We start from the raw sequence: 20,955 nt of genomic DNA, 5'->3' as shown, positions 1-20,955 counted from the left end.
TTAAAAACCTCTTATAAATTTGTGTTTAATTGTTACAAAAGTATCTTAAATAATCTTATTATTAACCTGAGACTTATGTAATTCTTGGCCTTCAATCCTAATATTACTGTATTTATTCTTTGGTCTTATTTGAGACTTCTCTGTGGAGTTTATCAGGAGCCCCACTCAGTTTCGTAAGAATCTGTGGCATTGTACACTTGGATTCTGTGGGGCTCTGACAATTCCTCAAGCATAGATCTAGACTCCTGGTATGGATGCCATGACTAAAATTCAAGATACTTAAAACATCAGATGTCTTTCACATTTTGTACTGGGTGTAAAGCCCATGCAAAATTAAGACAGTACTTAAATTTATCCCAAACTTTATTAGCTTCTTCAATAATAAAACCTAAACAATGAAAGAGAAATTTAATATGACCTATAACCCAGACCATCATAACCTTACTTTGATGACTCTGAAAATGAAAGGATCATATTCAGAAAGTTACATTCTAAAACATTTAACAGCCTTATGATATAAAAATATGATTTTTTCCACGTATATCTAATAAGGGCATGCTAGATGAGATTTTACCTAAATTAAATTTTCATTCAGGCCCATTCTTACAAAGTGTCACAAAGTTATATTCAACAAAGCATTGAGGATCTTATATAAACAAAGTACTTGATATCGTAATGAATGTAAAAATATGATAATAGCTAAACATGTACTGGGCTAAGCTCTTTACATGCATTTTCTCAACTGATTAACCCCTATAACATAGGTCCTATTTAGTCTCCAAGTTTTAAAGGTCAAGTCACACAAACACAAAGATGGTAAAGGACTTGCCTCAGGTCACACAGCAGAATCTAAACAATCTGAATCTAAAGTCTAACGCCTTGATCACTAAACACTATTAGCTACCCCAATGCAGAAAATAAATTTCTTACTCTTTCAGAATTAAAACTGAGAAGAAAGTTTATAAATCACTGCTATTCTAGGTGATTGTCAGTTCCTATAAATAGTAGGAACTTAACTTTTTAAAACACACCTCTTCTTAGAGCCATTTATTATGAAATAGTTTGGAGAACAGGAATGAGTATGCTCTTAATCTTAGTAGCCATTATAATACATTTTTTAAACAAATCAACCAGAGTTTTTTTTTTTGAAACTATACTAAAATTTATAAGATGATCAATTAAAAAAAATACTTTGTAGATCAAGTGATCTAATTTAAATCAACAATGTGCTAATTAAAAGTTCCTTAGTACCTAGAAGCATCCAAAGGATATTTATTTTTCTGAAAACTTCATTTTTAGACTGATTAGCACTTACGTTGCTCAATATGCTCTACTAAAAAGTCTACAGTTTATGTCAAGTAGCATTCTGATTTTGTAAGTAGTAGGAAAATAAATCCTACTTTTTATAGATGGAGTAACAAAGGGTGCTGAAAACATAAATACAGAAGGTAATTCTAAAGAGTAAAGTCCTTCTTTCCTGCCCACAGGAAGGTGCTTTACTTCAATGGCCAATGGCCTTTCCTTAGCACGTGAGCTCCATGCTTACTGCACATGCAGAGAATAAAACATAGAAAGATATGAAAGCTCCTTTCCCACACTCACATATGGGCATATTTATATTTGGCTTTTCTGATACCTAAGTATGCTGATTCATTGGATAAGTATGAGTCAAGTAATATTCCGCGAGAGCTGTACCTATTCATTCATTCACACAGTATAACAGGAACAAAGTAGACACGGTATCCAAAGAACACTTCAAATTTAAAATGCTACATCTAATTACACTTTGCCTAAGACTCTGAACTTAGACTCTGTTTTTAAAAATATCACTAGACGAAGTTTGCAAGCTTTTATGGCTCATCACTTGCCAAGTAGGATAAGAGTATAATTTATTACACGTCAGTTGGGTATAACTTCAGTATCTAGTCCCGTGGCTTCACTTTTTCATGATAATTCTAACACCCTCCCCCTCCTTTAAAAATGTATAACTTGTAGAATTGACTTTTTTAAGAAAGATACTTCAAAGGATTTGCCTTCATCCTTAAAAGAATAATGGAATTGTGGCAAACACTTGTTAGACTTATTCAGTGTCATAACAATAAAAACCTGATTTAAGCTCGTATCACCCACTTGACCCTTCTCCCCTAAAAAAAAAAAAAAAGTTCAATTTCAGTCAACGAATGTTTTCTGCGCACCTGCTATAAGTAAACATGGCGCTTGCAATATGTATGCTAAAAGACATCTAAGTTTCCAAGGCATGATGAAGTGGGGGAAACAAGGGACCAAACTTAAGTATTTCTTATCAACAAGTTTTTAACTCATTCATTTCTTAGAAAAACCTTAGAAAACAGTTGCACAGTAGCACATGGGGGCTTGAGAGTAGACTTCCAGGTGCAAGTAGTTCAGCCTTCAAAGTTAAGCTAAAGCTCTGCTTCCAAACAACTGGCTTCAGTTCATTCTTTAATCTCCTTAACGTTTTCTATTTTATTCACAAAATCCACGTTCTCCTCCAAAACAATGAATGACAGCGCATCTTTCAAACAAACAAAAACAAAAAACCTATCCCTCTTTCCCCAAAACCCAGCCCATACACACGCCCTCTGCTTTCGTGGGCACGTGTCCTTCCGAAATTCTGCAGGACACCCCCCCTCACCTGAAAAAAAGTTTGGAGAGGACGCTGGCCTTTTCCAGAGGCGACCTCTGCATGGTCTCTGCGCGCGTCGGGGTCCCTGCTGGGGCAGGCTGGGCTCCAGCTCCTAATGCCAAACGCCCTACTCTTCTGGCGCAGGCTGCTCGCCCCTTTTTCTCTGACCCGCAGTGATGTCATTTGCTTCCAACTCCCCCCACCCACCGCTACCCCACACACCTCCCCTTTCTTGTCTCCTTCCCCCGCCTCCCCTGCCCAGGTTAAAGACTGTGCGCTGCCTGGTCCAGCCCCCAATTTGCCCCAGCCGCTTCCTCCACCTTCTGCGCTCCCGAGCGCTCCTTCTTCTCGTCTCCTTCCCTCCTCGGCTGCCCCGCGCCTCCCGTGGCCCATTCTCCCAGCCGGGCTCCCTCGCGCGCGCTCCTTCCAGGCCCGCGTGCGTACCGTCCAGCCCCAGCCCGGCCCGCAAGCGGGGGCCTGTCGCGGCCGCCCTCCGTGTCCGGCCTCCGACGCCCGACGGGAGCAGAACCGTCCCCCGGGCAGCCTCCGGCACCCTCCTCCGCGCCAGGTTCCGCGGGACGCGGGGCGTGCGGCCGACAACTTCCGAGCCTTCTTCCGAGAGCCTAGCCGGGCTCGGGTTGCGCTGGCGAGGTGCATTCTGAAGGGGGAACGGAATGTGTCTCTCCTGTATCGAAACGCAGCCTCAGAGACCCGGGAAGTTCGGCGGCGGCGGCGTCTGCTGTGTTCACCTCAGCGCTTCCTTTGAGTGCCTGAGGCAAACCACGCTGTTAGTTTCAGGCTTAGGCGAGCTGTGAGTGCGGCTCAGACCCCTGGGAGACGCGCTCCCGGGGGGAGGGGGGGTGGAAATCCCGCGGGGAGGTGAGCGCTTTGTCATTTACGCTCACGATTTGTTCATTGTCCCGAGTGCTGAGTCGGACTTGCGTTCTGAAGGAAGGCTTTGCTGAGGGCTAGCGACTACGATGACAAATCGACAGTGTGTAAACTAACCCGCCCTCCTATAGATTTCCGAGTCTCGGTCGGCAAGAACATCTTGACTAATACACCGAAAGGAATCCGGCCTTTGAAGGGAAAGGAGCGCGTTAACCTCGAGCTGACTCACAGAAGCGCCATCTTCGGCTCTCTGAGGGCATCGAAGCTTTCCCAGGTGTGGGCGCCTTAGCTTCCCCGACGTTTTGTTGTGTGGACGGCGCGCCTGCCTGATGGGTTTTAAAGAGCCAAGACTTTTTAGGTCCTGAATCCTATGGTGGAAGAGCAAGGGCACTTTGAATTTAAAGTGAAAAATGCAAATGAAAGTAAACATTTTGACCTGATTACTGCCTCTACAACTAAGGAAAGGGTGTTTACTTGTAGAGTACCTCATGGTTGATTTGTGGTCACCCAAACAGAATACAAATAAAACGTGCATTTCACAGTAACAGAAAGGAACAGGCATTTAAAGTAATGAATGCATTCAGGTTTTTATAGCTCCAACTTTGCATTTATCTCATTGTCACCTTTCTATCTTAAAGTTTTGAGTTGGACAAACATTTAAATTTTATTATTCTATACTTTACTAGTAAATAGGAGTAAAGAGATAAACAAAAATGCATGAAGTTAGATACCAAGAAAGAACTTCAGCATTTCTAACTCGTGATCCTTGGCTTCAAATCTCTCCACTGTGACATACAAGTTGAGGCTCTGTCCTCATTATTGACTTTTCCCAGGTATGTGATTGAACTCACAGGATCCACTTCCCTACCCCCACTCTATTGTTTGCTTTATAACAGATTTTGAAATGCATTAGTAATCCATTCGTCTTTGTCACCAAAGAGCAAGTGATAATAAAGGGATTAACAAGTTCCAAAGATCACAAAAGCTGACCAAGTGATATGGTTTGAAAAGACCCCAAATATTTGTCAATCTCCTTCCTCTAGAAAGAATAAATGAAATAATGATTGTTTCTTGAATTCTTACTGTTTGCCAGGCATCATCTCATGAAAACTTTGTTACAACCATGTAAATGGGTGTTATTTTTCACAATTTTCGGTTAAGGAAACAGGGAAGAGAAGTAAATGCCTGTAATGGTAGGGCTAAGATTCAAACTCAGGTCTAATTCCAAACCACAACTCCCACCAGTGTGTAACACTGCTTCTAATCACATCATCCATCCTATATTGATATACCATCACTTACCAACCCACTTTTTCTCCTCATATTCGTTTCATGAAACCTGCCAGAACCTGCTCAGGACTGAGACAAGAAGTCAAAAACCTAGGTGCACCTGGGTGGCTTGGTCAGCTAAGCATCCCACTTTGGCTCAGGTCATGCATGATCTCACGTTCCATGAGTTCAAGCCCCATGTCGGCTCCGTGCTGACAGCTCAGAGCTGGACCCTGCTTCGGATTCTTGTCTCCCTCTCTCTGCCCCTCCCCTGCTCACTCGGTCTCTCTTTTAAAAATAAACATAAAAAAAATTTTTTTTTTAAAAAGCAAAAATCTACAAATAGTTACTGGTTTTATATTTTTAACAAATGACATTTAATTATAATATTCCATTTAAAGCGTGTATACACACACACATACATGTATAGGTTTTTACTATAAAAGATTATATCCCAAATTTGTTCTTGGCATAAGTAAGATTTCACTATTTTTCCGAACAATAATACTGCTAGCAGATAGGAACAAATGAACTGAGCCATGATATTCAAGATTTGCATCTAGGTACCTATCTAATGAGAGAATGTAGATTTATGCACCAGGAAAGTGTTCAAATGTGGCTGAAGGTCAAGACTGAAATCCTAAATGTGGCTTTGAGATATCAGAAAGAGGAAAGAGATCAGTGGCCAAGATGAAAGTATAGAGTGGTAATAAGAAACTGTGAAGCTCTTCTCTCCAAGCTGCTTAAGTATCAACTCATAAAATTTTATTATAATATTTTAATAGCTTATGTTTGTTGAGCACTTCTATATATGCCAAGCACCATGCCAAATACATGGCATGTTTTGCCTTTTTTAATCTTTGTAACACTTTCATTGGACAGGTTTCTTCATTATCCATATATCCAAGACCCATGGTGGGTGTAGAGTTTACTTAAAAATAAAGAAATCTTAAAAAAAAAAAAAAAAGATCAGGTAGCCATTTGTATGGCATTTTTTATTGCTGTTAAAATGCATATAACATCATATTTACCATCTTAAACAATTTTTTAAATGTACAGTTCAGGGATAATACATTCACACTGTTGTGCAACCTATCACTACCATCCATCCCCACAACTCTTTTTTATCTTGTAAAATTGAAACACTATACCCGTTACACAATACCACTCCATTATTCCCTTCCCCCATGCCCCTGGCAACCACATTATACTTTCTTGTCTTCATGACTTTGGCTACTCTACCCCCATAGAGGTAGAATCATACAGTATTAGTCTTTTTGTGACAGGCTTATTTTACTTAGCATAATGTCCTCAAGGTTTATCCATGTTGTAGCATATTATGGAATTTCTTTCCTTTTTAAGGCTGAGCAATATTCCATTGTATGTATATATCACATTTTACTTATCAATTCATCCAGTGATGGACATTTGGGTTTTAGTTACTGTGACCAATACTGCTATGAACATTAGTGTACAAATTGTGTAGCATCATTTTAAGGATATGTTAAAAAGAAACAAGGAGTGCCTGGCTGGCTCAGTCAGAAGAGCATGCAACTCTTGATGTCAGAGTAGTGAGTTCAAGCCCCATACTGGGTGTGGCAGTTACTTTAAAATAAATAAACTTAAAATTAAAAAAAAAAAGATGAAGAGAAGAAAAGGAAGCCAACATTTATTTAGTACCTACTATGTGTTCAGCAATGTCTTATGCTTCCTACCAATGATCTCAATATATGAAAGCTTATGAGATAAGCTTCTGGTCATGTTCCTTACTCTGCCAGATGATGGCTGAAGTCCCGCCATTAGATATCACCAGAGTGAAATTTTTCTATACTTTACTTATCCATTATTTTCTATTTCATTTGAGTGTGTTCCTCAGATTCTGTCCTGAGAATGGGTTTAAATACTGGTAAGTAGGTAGTGACCATGGGTGCACCAAAAACTGGAAAAGTAAAAGGAGAAAGGAAAAAGTCACCTCCATCAGGAAGGAAAGCTCATCAAAAAAAAGACAGGCAAGGCCTTGTTAGCTTCATGTGCTCAGGCTGGTTCTGCTTATAAACCTCCCTAAGCTGGAAGGGTAAGAGCAGCCAGGCTTCTTCCACAGTGTGCTGCAGTGATGACCAACCACATATATACACATGATAGTCTTACAGACATCTCAGACCCAGAGAGACGTGTTCTGGTACGTGTGTAGGCCAGCATATCATTTACTTGTACTGCTTTCAACCCTATGTGATCTGACAATTCTGTTTATAAACACACATGACACATACTTTTATTTATATACATATATAATGCTTTTTCCCCACAAGCTCCTTGGAGACAGGAATTATGTCTTATTTTCCTTTAACTCACCTTTTATTTAGTAATACAGTATATGAAATCCAACAACAGTTTTCTCTTGGGGCTACTAACCTAATAGCTAAAATATCATCCTCAAGGGGAAATCTGAACATTCTCAAGAGATGAATGATTATCATTAATCTTTCATCAAGCAAGAGCTCATTGCTAAGGCAGGTGTACAGAATGAGGCAGGACCTCCACTCTTCAAAACTGAGAATCTACCTGTGGTCATCAAAATTCTCTGAAGATGGTAGCACAGTGAAATAGAAAGAGGTTTCTTGGGCTCTGAGAATGAAGAGCTAAATTTTCAATCCTGGTACCACTACTTACTTAGCTGTGTGGTCACCTTTCTGTGTCTCAGTTCCCTTTTCTGAAGCACAGCACAGGTAAATACAGACAACAGTATTGTACTACAATCATCACACTTACTAAAAGATTAGAATTGAATTATTCCAACTATTAGAAAGAATAATTGGGTAAAATGATAGAGGCGCTAATTATTGCTACAGTGACAATCATATTACAATATATGTGTGTCAAATTAATGTTTTGTACACCTTAAGTTTATACAATGTCACATGTCATATACATTTTAATGACAAAAAATATTAAAAATATCCATTTCACAGGGTTGTTGAATGGATTAAGTCAGGTTCTTTCTACCTCAGCACTACTGACATTTGGGACTAGGTAATTCTTTGATGTGGAGGACTGTCCTGTGCATTATAGAATGTTTAGCAGCATCTCTAGCTGCTACACACCGAATGCCGGTAGAACTACACCCCCCCACCCTCCCAACACCCAGGATGACAACCAAAACTGTCCACAGAGATCGCCAAAAATCCTGGAGGGCAAAACTGCCCCTAGCTGAGAATCAATGGATGAAATAAATTACATATGATGCATATAACAGACATAAAGGATTCAGAACTCAATAAGCACTCAATAAATCTTAGACACTATTGTTACATACTACTGGTGATAAATCAGAAATCAGTGTAGCATTGCAAAACACCCCACAAAATGCTACAGAAAACTGAATTCCCTAAGGCTATAAGAATTCTCAGGAACACTGGATTCTCTCATTCCCTCTGAAGTTATTTGCTTGTATTTAGACTAGATGAAAAGGGGGAAATTCAGGTAGCTTTCCAACTGTAAGATAATTTTAATTTAGAGGCAGAACTAGATTTTTATACAGTGGAAGTCCTCACTCCTTTTCCACTGAAATGACATTTGAAAGCTCTTTTAATTACTCAAATTTTCAGCTCATCACCAGTGTTATATTACCAACTACTGTGTCCAGATGGAATTTGGCACCCTGATGGGTCTTCTGTAAATTAAAGGTACTTCCTCATAAAGGAAATCTTAAAGATCCTCGGTCTGTATAAAATAAGAACTTATTAATGCTGTTAATAAACTGGAACAATTATGAACAATATTTTGAACACTACAATTTTGTCATGAATATAAAAGCTGATAATTCTAGGATTTTCTAAAATTGCTATTTATGAAATGTTTCATTATTTATATTAGTTTCTCTTTTCATTTTCCTACTGAAGCTTTTTTAGAAACAAGGGAATTCATAATACCAGACTAAATTTTCACTAGTGATATCATATCTGCTGAAAGCCAGATACAATCTATAGAGTTCAAAGTGTGGTCTTATATATTTGGACTCTAGCAAGAAAAGTGGTGATTTTTTTCCTTCAGATGAATTCTATACTATTTTTTTAAAGTTTTTTAAGTGTATGTATTTACTTTTTAGAGCAAGGGAGCGAGAGCGAGGGAAGGGCTCTGTCAGTGCAGAGCCCGACCTGGGGCTCGAATTCACCAACTGTGAGATTGTGACCTGAGCCGAAATGATAATTGGGCACTTAACCAACTCAGCCACCTTTGTGCCCCATACTAATTTATATGTTACACAGAAGAGTTACATTTAGAAAGGCAGTGGAGTACACTAAACAGAACAGCAGGTTACTTATTTATAACTATTTTCCCCCCAAATAGATAATTATAATAAAAACATGTAAATAAAGAAGGTAAGATAAAGAATAAGAGAGACTCGATGGGAGATTGTTAACGCACCTAGAAACTAAAAGTGACTGTGAATGTCTAGGCCCTCAACGTCCACTAGGCTTCTGTCCAAACCTTCTGTCAATAAGCAAAATATTCTGTCAATAACAGAATAAACCTTCTCTCTTTCCAATATTCTGGAAATAAAAATCATCCTCCCTGCACACCAGCAGTGGGAGAGTTTGCCATTGAAAGGCTTATAGAATTGTCACTGACTGACATCGTGGACAGCATTTTTAGCTATAAATTTTTTCAGAAATATTTATGTTATGGTCATTTTTTATGACCATTTTATGACCATTTTAAGGACACAACATGAAGTCAGTTACACAAGCGAGTCTGTTCGGTCTGGGAAAGTGAAACTTGAAAATTACCAGGTTCTGATTTGCTTTAACTTACCCTGCATAGATAAGAGTTTCTGAGAGCTTGTTCTTTTAGGGCACTATGTTGGCCATTTATTGATCTCCAAGTTCAGTGTGATTGGTGAAACTATGGTGATTAATCCATATGGTCAAAAGGACAAGCAATTCCTGTATCAGTGGCTATGGCTCATTGGCCTCCACAGCCTACATCTCCGTGTCTCCCAGAAAGACTGGAACCTCTTCATTTCAAAGGCTGTTGAGAGGTAGCACTGATGAAATGATGGCAAAAGACTTTGGAACTCCCTTTTTTTTTTTTTTTTACATTTATTATTTATTTTGAGAGAGAGAGAGAGAGCAGGGGAGGGGCAAAGAGAGGAGAGAGAGAATCCCAAGCAGGCTCTGCACTGTCAGCACAGAGTCCAATGCAGGGCTCAAACTCACAACCTATGAGATCATGACAGGAGCCAAAACCAAGAATCAGATACTTAACCAACTGAACCACCCAGGTGCCTCAAGACTCTGGAACTCTTCTTTACATATGCAAAAATTATGTTTAAAGATATGTATGAAAATTGTCAAAATCATTTTTGGAACAAAGCATATCATGCTATTAAAGAAAATCAAATTGACAAATATGTATCATGGTTTTCCCCTAAACAAATTTGACTGTCACAAAGCTTTACCTAAGAATATAAAATTTGCATTTTTTATAATAGCAAATTAAGCTGGGCATGATCCTGTTTTTACAAGAAAAAAATTATGTCTTTTTTTTTTTAATATTTTAATGTTTATTGATTTTTTGAGAGAGAGAGAGAGAGAGAGCAAGCCGGGGAGGGGCAGAGAGAGAGAGGGAGAGAGAAATCCCAAGCAGGATCTGCACTGAAAGTGCAGAGCCAATGTGGGGCTCAATCTCATGAACTGTGAAATCATGACCTGACCGAAACCAGGAGTCAGATACTTAGCCAACTGAGACACCCAGAAACCCCAAAATTATATGTTTTCTATAGAAGTAACCTTCTATACTTCAGTTTCATTTGTAAACTAGAATGACGATAAAATACACCAACTTTTTCTGAAGTATATAGTATAATTTATGCAACATTTATATATAAATGCTATATAAAACATATATAAAAACATGGGCTCAATCCCTTGAACTGTGAGAGCATGACCTGAGCCAATATTGAGTCAGATGCTCAACCGACTAAGCCACCCAGATGCCCCAAGAAATAGATGCCCCAAGAAATGAACCTCAGGGGCTGAGCACTTAATCACTGGGCTGGGTGTGTAACTGTATGGTTTTATAATTGTTTTAAGAGGAGTTGCCTTTTACAGTGCGTCCATTTGCTTCTCTGGTTAAGGTGAAAATTGGTATTTATCACAAAGGAGGTGTTATTTTCCTTCTGTTTCTTCATTTTTTCAGAATCCATTGAGAGGACTATTCATTATAGGAATGTAACATAAGTAGGTATCAATGGGGATGGAAGGACAGAAGGAAATCTTTTCTTCTCTTTTTCTTTTGAGAGTCAACAAAGTCAGAATCTATTTCATGAATTGCGATGACCTCTATTGAAATGCTTAAATATGGCCACCAAGGGTCCCCCAGGAGAATGTGACACATCGTGCATGAGAGAAAAAGTTTAATGCCAACGCCTACTGCTTGGTGGGAAATGGGTCACTGTGCAGATGAAACTGGAAGGTTGCCTTTACCTACCCATCATAGGATTTCTGGACTTCTTGCTAACTTCAACACTTAAAAGTTAAAAAGACGTGTGAGCTTATTTGTATCCCAAGAAGTAGGTGAAAAGAGACATAAAAGTTGTATATGTATGTTTACATGAACACTGAATAAAAGCTTAGGTGATATATGTCATAATCATTTTATGCCATAAATGTCTAAACTTTTAAAATATTTTTTTTCAAAACAAACAAACAAAAGGAATGCATCCTGTGAAGTAAAGTGCCTTTCTGACTCCATTCCACAAATGTTTTTGGAAAGCCTATAGTGTTCCAGCTCTTTGCCAGGAAAGGGGAAAAGTGAACAGGACAGAATTCTGCTACAACTTTTAAAGAAAGGGCTTCTTGGATCTAAATTGCTACTTAAATGGACAAAGCAAAGTATTAGTTGCCTGAGCCCAGAGGAAATTACCAGCATCAGTGTTTCTTTCATTTATTCTGGATTCCCGTTAACCCTGCAAAATCTGCAGTAACTCCCTAAATCTCTTTCACCTCCCCTTCTTTTGCCCCCGCTGCAGGCCTGCATTCTTTTCCCATCCCTGGTTTTGGGACTGAAAACAAAATCTTCTCAGAGATCATTACATATAGTCATAAAGATACCCTGTTAGGAACAGAAAAATACTCCCATCAGGTAACTTTAAACATTTGACCCATAACCAGCTCCCTCCACCAGTACTTCATCAGAAGATAATATTCTTATAAATCCTATGAGTTTTACGTATCTTATTAAGTGCCACAGCACACTGCATTTCATTTTTTGTGTTAGGAGCATTAATATTTAAGATGTGAATATATAAAACAATTTTTAAAACTCTATCTTGGCAATTTTTTCTTAAAAAAAAAAAAAAAAAACAAACAAGGGCATCTGAGTGGCTCAGCCAGGTAACTGTCCAGCTCTTGATTTCAGCTCATGTCATGATCTCACAGGTTCGTGAATTCAAGCCCAGTGTCGGGCTCTATGCTGACAGCATGAAGGCTGCTTGGGATTCTCCTTCTCCCTCTCTCTCTCTCTGCCCCTCCCCCTGCTTGTGTATGCCTTCCGGCGCTCTCTCTCTCTCTCTCTCTCTCTCTCTCTCTCTCTCAAAAGTAAATAAATATTAACAAACAAACAAACAAATGAACACTAGAAGCCTCCAAAATGGGAGTGTCTCAGTCCTCTGTTTCTCCAGAAGACTCTGCAAACTCCTCACTCCTCTCAGAGGCCAGGCAGAGGCATATGAAGAGCCCAGCAGGTTCTCGCACAATTTGACAAATGTCAAATCACCAAGGCTGAGCAGGAGCTCCGCTCCTCATGCCCCTCAGGGCCCACAGGGGTGCTTCATCTTGTTTACTGTCAGATGACCTGCATGCCCTCAACACTATGGGGGAATAGAAACCTTGAACCTTTCTGCACCTGCTAGTGCTTGGCACTGTGGGAACCCGGCAACTGACAGCTCCCTGGAGCACAGCCAGGCAGTGGAACACCCAGTCCCACGCTGCAGGCTCATGGCCAGGCTCAGAGCCAGCCACCAGCTGCAACTACACTGCTATATTTTTCAAGACCCACTTTGCTCATGATTCTACTTGTTCTTAGGAATTCTTTTTGTTAACACTTATTAAATAATAAGGCAAATGACTCTTGAAAATTATTTTTCTGGTCCAAAACAGAGTAGGGAAAAAGAGCCCATCGGATTTTCATGTCGTATCTTCCTTGCTTTTGAGAAAGTGAAGATTAAAAAAAATTATGCAAAATAAATTTAGATTTAAGGATCGGAGAAAAAGCGTAGACCTCTATTCAATCGTCTGAATGTATTCACACACAAACCCAAACAAATTTGAGGCTTGTAACAATCTGAATAATTCAAGAAAAATGGACTATTTCTGCAATCTGTTTCTATGTTCATGCATACTTAATTTATTTTTTCTTTTTTTCACTCATACTTAATTTTAAAATATACTTTCGCTTGGCTATGTAAGAAAACAAACCTTAGACTGTCTCATTTTAAAATTTATTGTCTATCAGACAGCATGGCACAGGGTTAGAGCTCCTCTGCTGGGAGCGGAGCTCATCTGTAAAATGTGGGAAACAAGAGTTTCCATTACATAGGATTGTTGTGAGAATTAAATGAGTTCATGTAAGGAAAAAATTTAATGCATGCCTGACATAGAATAAGAGCTCAATAAATGATGGTGTGTGTGTGTGTGTGTGTGTGTGTGTGCATGCGCGCACACACATTTCAAATTTCACATCCTCACATTAGTGATTTACTGAAGGCTGAATTGGTCCTTCCATGATTTTTTTTTTTTTACAAGAAAACATGAAGTGTGTATGGGATAATTCTTTATGACTTTTTAAATGCACATCTCCTCAACCATATTTAGTTTTTATTTATTTACTTCCTTCAAAAGAAAGAGAAAATAAAGCTCAACAATAAGAAAACAACAACCCTTTTAAAAACTAAGCCAAACATCTGAGCAATACTACACTAAAGAAGATATACAGATGGCCAATAAGCATATGAAAAGATGCTCATCATCATTTGTCATTAGGGAATTGCAAATGAAAACAACCATGATATACCACTTCTCACCCTTTAGAATGGCTAAAATCCAAAAAAACTGACAACACCAATCACTGGTGACGATTGCTGGTGGGAATGCAAAGTGGTATGGCCACACTGAAATACAGTTTGGCAGCGTCTTACAAAGCTAAATATAGTCTTACTATATAATCTAGCAATCACACTTCAAGGTATTTACCCAACTGACTGGAAAACTTCAGTCCACACAAAAATCTCCATGCAAATGTTTATAGTAGTTTTATTCACAATTGCCAAAACCTGGAAGTAAACAAGGTATACTTAAATCAGTGAATGGATAAACAAACTGTGGTACATCTACAAAATACAAGACATGAATGGACTGTAAATGCATATTGTTATTGAAAGAAGCCAATGTGAAAGCCTATGTACTACATGATTTCAATTATGCATATTTTGGAAAAACGTAACTATATACAGATGGTAATCAATCAGTGGTTGCCAGAAATTTGGGATGAGGAGGGGAAGGCTTAAATAGTATGAAAATTAATAAAACTCACTTAAAATGGAGTGGGGAGGCCAAAAGGGAGAGCTCTCATGCCCCACCACTACTCATCAAATGCAGTCCCAAACAAGAAGAGACCTACCTAACACTCCTCACAGGAAGAAGCCTATACCCTACTACCCCAGCAGGGGAAGAAAGATGTTCTCCTTGTCCAGCAATAGCCCAGCCAATGTAGGACTGTCAAAACACAGTCAATGAAAAGTCACTAAACTTGGAACTCCCAGTTTACTCCAATGGACTTTTTGTTTATAACAGCCCCTCCCAACTCCCCCATCCCTTTCCTCTATAAATGAGGACTCCAGATTTGCCTGTGGTTTTGCCATAGCATGCATGTCCTGAATTGCAATTCTCTTATTCCTGAGTAAATCCATTTTACTGGTAAAATAACTCACAGTTTTATTTTTAAGGTTAACAATAGGTAAAACAAGGAATATTTTTAGGGTGGTGAAGCTGTTAAGTATATAAACTTTTTTTTAATTTTTATTTATTTATTTTGAGAGAGAGAGCATAGCAGGGGATGGGCAGAGAAAGAGGGAGAGAAAGAATCCCAAGCAGGCTCCATGCTGTCAGCACACAGCCCCACACAGGGTTAAATTCCAGACTGTGAGATCATGATCCGAGCCAAAATCAAGAATCAACACTCAACCATCTGAGCTAACCAGGTGTCCCCAGTATGTGAACTTTTAAAAAATCATTTAGGAGATGGGGGATGGGGAGGAACTCCAGAATGGAATGCAGCATGTGACAAGAGATTCTAAATGTATTACAAATGTATGAAACCATCTCACTGGAAGTAGTGGGAAGAAAAGGTTCTGGACTAAGTAACTCTGGAAATGAGTGGAGTCCAAAAAACTAATAGTAGAAGAGCCAACATGAAGTACACCTCTGGCTGATAAATTGTATCCCATGGGATACAGATGAACAATTCTGAAATCACTATACATCTACAATGGAGATGAAAAATTAAGTAAACAGATGGTAGAAGTCAGCTTTCTCACTGTTGATGTGGAAAGTTACAGATAAGCAAGGGAAGAGGTTAGAATGATCCATGTGGCAATGAATCAGAATTAGAGACACCAGTTCAAACTCATGTTTAGCTTAATAAAGATACAGATGCTTGCATACAGAAACATTTATGTAAAGTTAGTATACACGCATATATTTTCTTGCTCCGTCAGCTGAGACAGTCTAGAAGCCAGGACATCTCAGTAGCAACCAACACACCCTAGCACCTAGATCTTGGTTTGTAATACTATTCCTTAATAAAAGAAACCAGGAGGGGCGCCTGGGTGGCTTAGTCGGTTAAGCGTCCGACTTCGGCTCAGGTCACGATCTCACTGTCTGTGAGTTCGAGCCCCGCGTCGGGCTCTGGGCTGACGGCCCGGAGCCTGGGGCCTGCTTCCGGTTCTGTGTCTCCCTCTCTCTCTGCCCCTCTCCCATTCATGCTCTGTCTCTCTCTGTCTCAAAAATAATAAATAAATGTTAATAAATAAATAAATAAATAAATAAATAAATAAATAAAAGAAACCAGGATTCCTTTTAGGACTGAGGCAGGAAATGTATAAGATGAGTGTGGAGCATCCTGTAGTACCAGAAAGGAAGTGCTTAAAAAAACAAACAACAACCAAAACCCACAGTGAATGGGGTATTTCAAAGGGACACAATAATCAGGAATAAGAGCCCCTCCAGTGGCTAAAGCTGGAACAGTCTGTCAATAAAATAACTAAAAACCAACTGAATTGTAACCCAAGTATAAAATAAATATGCAAGAGTCCATACTGACATAAAGAAATAATTGGATAAATTAACAGGGGAGAATAGACAAATTTCCTATACAGAAGAATTCCAAATAATTTATGAAAATACTTTACTTTTAAGGAAGTAGAGTTCAACTCTTAACTCCTTTTAGTGTAGGTTGTACATGATGGCTTCCTTCCAAAGAGCACAGTATTGAAGGGAAAAAAGAGTAACATTACAAAGAAGGAACCTGACAAACACTATCTCACCCAGGCGATCAAGGTCAACACCAACAGTGATAGATCATGTTGATAGTAGATACCCTTGATATTATGGATGAAAATGGTACTTTACCTCTGGGTCCTGTTCCAAAAATCCATAACCCTGGTTTAATTAGGAAAACAAACCCCAAACTCTCAAAGTCATCAAAAATAAGGAAAATCTGAGAAGCTATCACAGCCAAGAGGAGCCTAAGGAGACACAAGAACTAAATAAAATGTGTTATACTGGATGACAACTTGGAGCAGAAAAAGATCATTAGGTAAAAACTGGGGAAATCTGAATGAAGTATGGATTTTAGTTAATAATTATGTATTGATATTTGTTCATTAGTTGTGGCAAATGTACCATACTAATGTAGGATGTTAATAATAGTGGAAACTGAGTATGGGCTATACAGGACCTCTCTGTAGTATCTTCACAATTTTTCTGTAAATCTAAAATTGCTTTAATATAAAAATTCAAATTTTTATTTAAAAACTAAGGAAAATTTTTTTATTGATCTGTGGCACATTTTCCATGTAACAACAAATTATTAACAACTTGAACATTTAGTAATATTTAATAACAATATCTCAAGCCCAGTCAGGTTCTTTTATCTCACGTTTAGTATTTTCAACATTAATACTCTTTAGGGGTGCCTAGGTGGCTTAGTCGGCTAAGCATCCAACTTTGGATTTTGGCTCAGATCATGATCTCATGGTTCATGAATTCAAGTCCCACATGAGGCTCTACCCTGACAGTGTGGAGCCTGGTTGGGATTCTCTCTCCCTCTCTCTCTGCCACTCCCCCGTTTGCATACTCCCTCTCTCTCAAAATGAATAAACTTTAAAAAAGTTAATATTCTTCAGATTTATTATTCTCAATTACTTCTTTTGCAAAGGTGACCATAGGATCTAGGTCTTAGAACATAAAACTTCAAAAGTCTGAAAAATGGCCTCAAAATGGGTTATTCTATGACCTTAGAAAAACTTCCTACCCGCAATGGGAAATAAATCATATAAAAAGCAATAGTCAATGGATATTTCTTTAAAATAAATCAAAACAAAATCTAACCCTACTATATTTCTTTTTTTTTTTAATTTTTTTAAAGTTTATTTATTTCTGAGAGAGAGAGAGACAGCGTGTGAGTGAAAGAAGGGCAGAGACAGAGGGAGACACAGAATCTGAAGCTATACTGACAGCCCAGAGCCTGATGCAGGGCTTGAACTCACGAACTGCGAGATCATGACCTGATCTGAAGTTGGACACTTAACCGACTGAGCCACGCAGGTGCCCCAGAATTAATTTTTCTTCCTTTCTTTCTTTTCTTTCTTTCTTTCTTTCTTTCTTTCTTTCTTTCTTTCTTTTGAGAGAGAGAGAGAGAAACAGAGAGAGAGAGAGAGAGAGAGAGAGAGAGAGAGAGAGAGCAAGCGTGAGCACAAGTGGGAGTGGGGGGTGGGCAGAGAGAGGCAGAGAGAGAATCCCAAGTAGGCTCTGCACCATCGGCACAGAACCCAATGTAGGGCTTGAACTCACAACCGTTAGATCGTGACCTGAGCCAAAACCAAGAGTCGGATGCTTAACCGACTGAGCCACCCAGGCAGCCCCCTACTAAATTTCTTGATCCCATGAAAGATGGCAAGGAAAATAAAATCTGCATGTTCCCTTGTCAACTCAGGACCATCAAATTGGGCTGCAGTTATTCAATAACCTGTAGCTATTACTAGGAAAATGGAGTGAGTTCAAGCCCCATGTTGGGCTCTGTGCTGACAGCTCAGAGCCTGGACCCTGCTTCAGATTCTGTGTCTCCTTCTCTCTCTGCCCCTCCTCCACTCTGGCTCTGTCTCTCTCTCTATGTCTCTCTCTCTCTCTCTCTCTCAAAAATAAATAAACATTAAAAAAAATTGTTTTAATAAAAAAAAACTTTTGGCATCAATCATGCCGAAGTTTACAAGTAATATTAGCTTCTCATTATAAAAGTTGTATGGCTTAAAAATAAAAGTGAATTTGGCCACAGAGTGGTGACAAAGTTTTACTCCTGTTGTATTATGTAAAAAAACATTTAGATTCTAAAAAAATATTGGATTAAAACATGCAACTTTAGGGTCTATTCTCTATGGCCTCTAGGAAAATATTTTACTTAAATAATTATATTCTATCGGTATAATTCCCTTTCCATCTCTCCATTCACTCTGTTCTCTCATTCTTATACTATAGTTACCATTACTGATTTTTCAGCTTTAAATATTTACACGGATTGCTATGAACTCACAAAAAGCTGTCACATTTCACTCACAGAAAAGTATTCTGGAAGTAGTTGAAGTTGCTCAGCCATGGCTTTTACATCTCTGTTAGAAAATGTGTAGTAAAACATGTTTTAAAAACATAGTATTTTCTTTGTGGAACAATTTATATTAGAAGACATTGAGGCATAAAACATGCATCTCTGTTGCTCACTTGGTTGTACCTGTCTTGTTTTCCAATATGAATCAAACTCACTTGTGTATCCAGGATAAACTAAATGCAGGAAATTAGTTAGTATTGAGTCCTTAATGTGCTAAGCTTTGTGTTCTTTTTCTCATTTAACTCTCTCATTATCCTTATAAGGTAATTATTATTAAACCATTTTATTCTTGAGGAAAATAGGTTTCAAAAGAATCTTTAAGAGACCTATCTATAGCTTTACATCTAACACGGGTAGACCTGGGTTAGATCTAACTGATCCCAAGACCATTCTCTTTCACTACATTGGTGTGGGGCAAAATGTCAGTCAGTGAGCTAAAATCATTGAGAATAGGAAATTGTAGTATTAATTTCCTTCATATTCTTTAACAAGAGATCTTAACTGAGAAAAAAAAATTTAAGTTTTTACTGCGTATTACCAGTGAAATAATTTAAACTGGAAAAGTCAACTGGCCTCTTAACATCACACAGGTTTTTTGGCATTTAGCAAAAAATATTCTGTATGGTTATTCGCTTGAGTCCCAAAGAGGTCTGTGCTATAGGACCAAAAGTAAGTAAAGAGAGAATTAAGGAGAAATACCTTCTTACCCTTCCCAGTTGATGGGGGCAACTCTCATCCAAAAATTGAGGCCAGTGCTCAAACCAATGTTCCAAGGCCTATGAATGGCAGAGAGGGTAAAGGTTAAATTATGGGTATAGAGAGTAATGAAAGTGTTTTGCTCTTGAGCATGGAAGTCCACATTATCTGTATCTAAGGACACATACAGGGTTTTGTTTTATAACACTGCACAGAAATATTTAAGCTTATAGCTTCTAAAAATAAGACAAACTTTAAATTCTTTTATTTTTTATTTTTTTGAGAGAGCATGAGCAGGGAAGAGGAGCAGAGGGAGAGAATCCCAAGCAGGCTCCATGCACAACACCAAGCCCGATGTATAGCTCGATCCCATGACCCTGGGATTGTGACCAGAGCTGAAATCAAGAGTTGGATGCTCAACTGACTGAGCCACCCAAGTGTCCCTAAGTTCCTTTTGTAATCTTTGGAATGGTTGGGACTGCACTGCATGTTTCCAGGCTATCTAATTAACAGTTTTGCACACAAATAGACTTGTATTTTCAAATGCTATTGGCCATATATTTGTATTTTCTATTCAACTAGAAAGTGCTAGTCATTAAATCATTATGAGAACTACCCTTTAGGCATATTTCTGCATATGAAAACTGCTCTCTTAGCATTGGTCCTTAGGTTTTATCAAACTATCTTCATTTTTTTTTCTGTAAAATTCTACATTGATAGCATTTGCTTATTAACACTTAGTTTTAAGTTATGTTGGGATTTATTTTAAACATTTTTATGTGCTACACTTAAAAACAAATGGTAGGTTCACAAAATGCTTTTAACTCTTGATAAATTTAAAAATTTATAGGTAAAAAAAGAGAATATGAAAGACATTTGGGTATAGGTTATTCATATGGCAATTTACTTCCAGTCACTGAAAAACCTTCAGTGCTATAATAGATTTTTTAATGTTAATGTATAATAAAGTTTAAATAAGTGTAAATAAATTAACATATTTCAGATAAGTGCTAAACTTGACAAATAATTTTACCTTTCTACTTTTCATGCATTTAATTACCCATCTCTTAGGAAGGATTCTTATGGAGGACATTTCAGAATCACCTATATTTTGTATAAATTAATTCTAACTTCACCACTTCTTGGTTCCTGATCCATTTCTATTCCTGCTTCCTGAACCACTGATATTTGTTGGCATTTGTCAAATTCCTCAGATGCAGGGGAATAGGAGAGAAGTTTCATATCTTATGTTTAAATAACCACATTTCTTTCTTACTACTGAATTATCACCAGTAACTGGGTGCTCTTTATTTCTTCTTCTTCTTTTCATTATAAAATAATTTTATAGAAAAGATTGGGTTTATAGTAATAGAGCAGAAAGGGCCTGAAACACATCATTCTACAAACTAGTCTAAGAAAATGACATTAAATCAGAAATGAATACCTAAATAAATACATTTCCAAAAATAAACAAAGGTAATTTTAACGATGAGTTCATGCTTTTAGGTATGCCTGAT

General features: G+C 38.2%; 1 protein-coding gene across 1 annotated transcript in view; it reads right to left on the bottom strand.

The window, feature by feature from the left end:
• CFTR (CF transmembrane conductance regulator) overlaps positions 1 to 2,841 on the bottom strand; it is a 182,189-nt gene extending 179,348 nt beyond the window's left edge. Inside the window, exon 1 of the mRNA XM_049641727.1 lies at positions 2,654 to 2,841. Coding sequence (XP_049497684.1) covers positions 2,654 to 2,706 — 53 coding nt within the window. The 5' untranslated portion in view covers positions 2,707 to 2,841. The remainder of the gene's footprint in view (positions 1 to 2,653) is intronic.
• Positions 2,842 to 20,955: the final 18,114 nt, after the last annotated feature.

The sequence above is a fragment of the Panthera uncia genome, chromosome A2, assembly GCF_023721935.1.
Source record: "Panthera uncia isolate 11264 chromosome A2, Puncia_PCG_1.0, whole genome shotgun sequence".
Taxonomy (NCBI): domain Eukaryota; kingdom Metazoa; phylum Chordata; class Mammalia; order Carnivora; family Felidae; genus Panthera; species Panthera uncia.
Note: the sequence above shows the minus strand (reverse complement) of the source record. Positions and strands in the feature narration are given on the sequence as shown.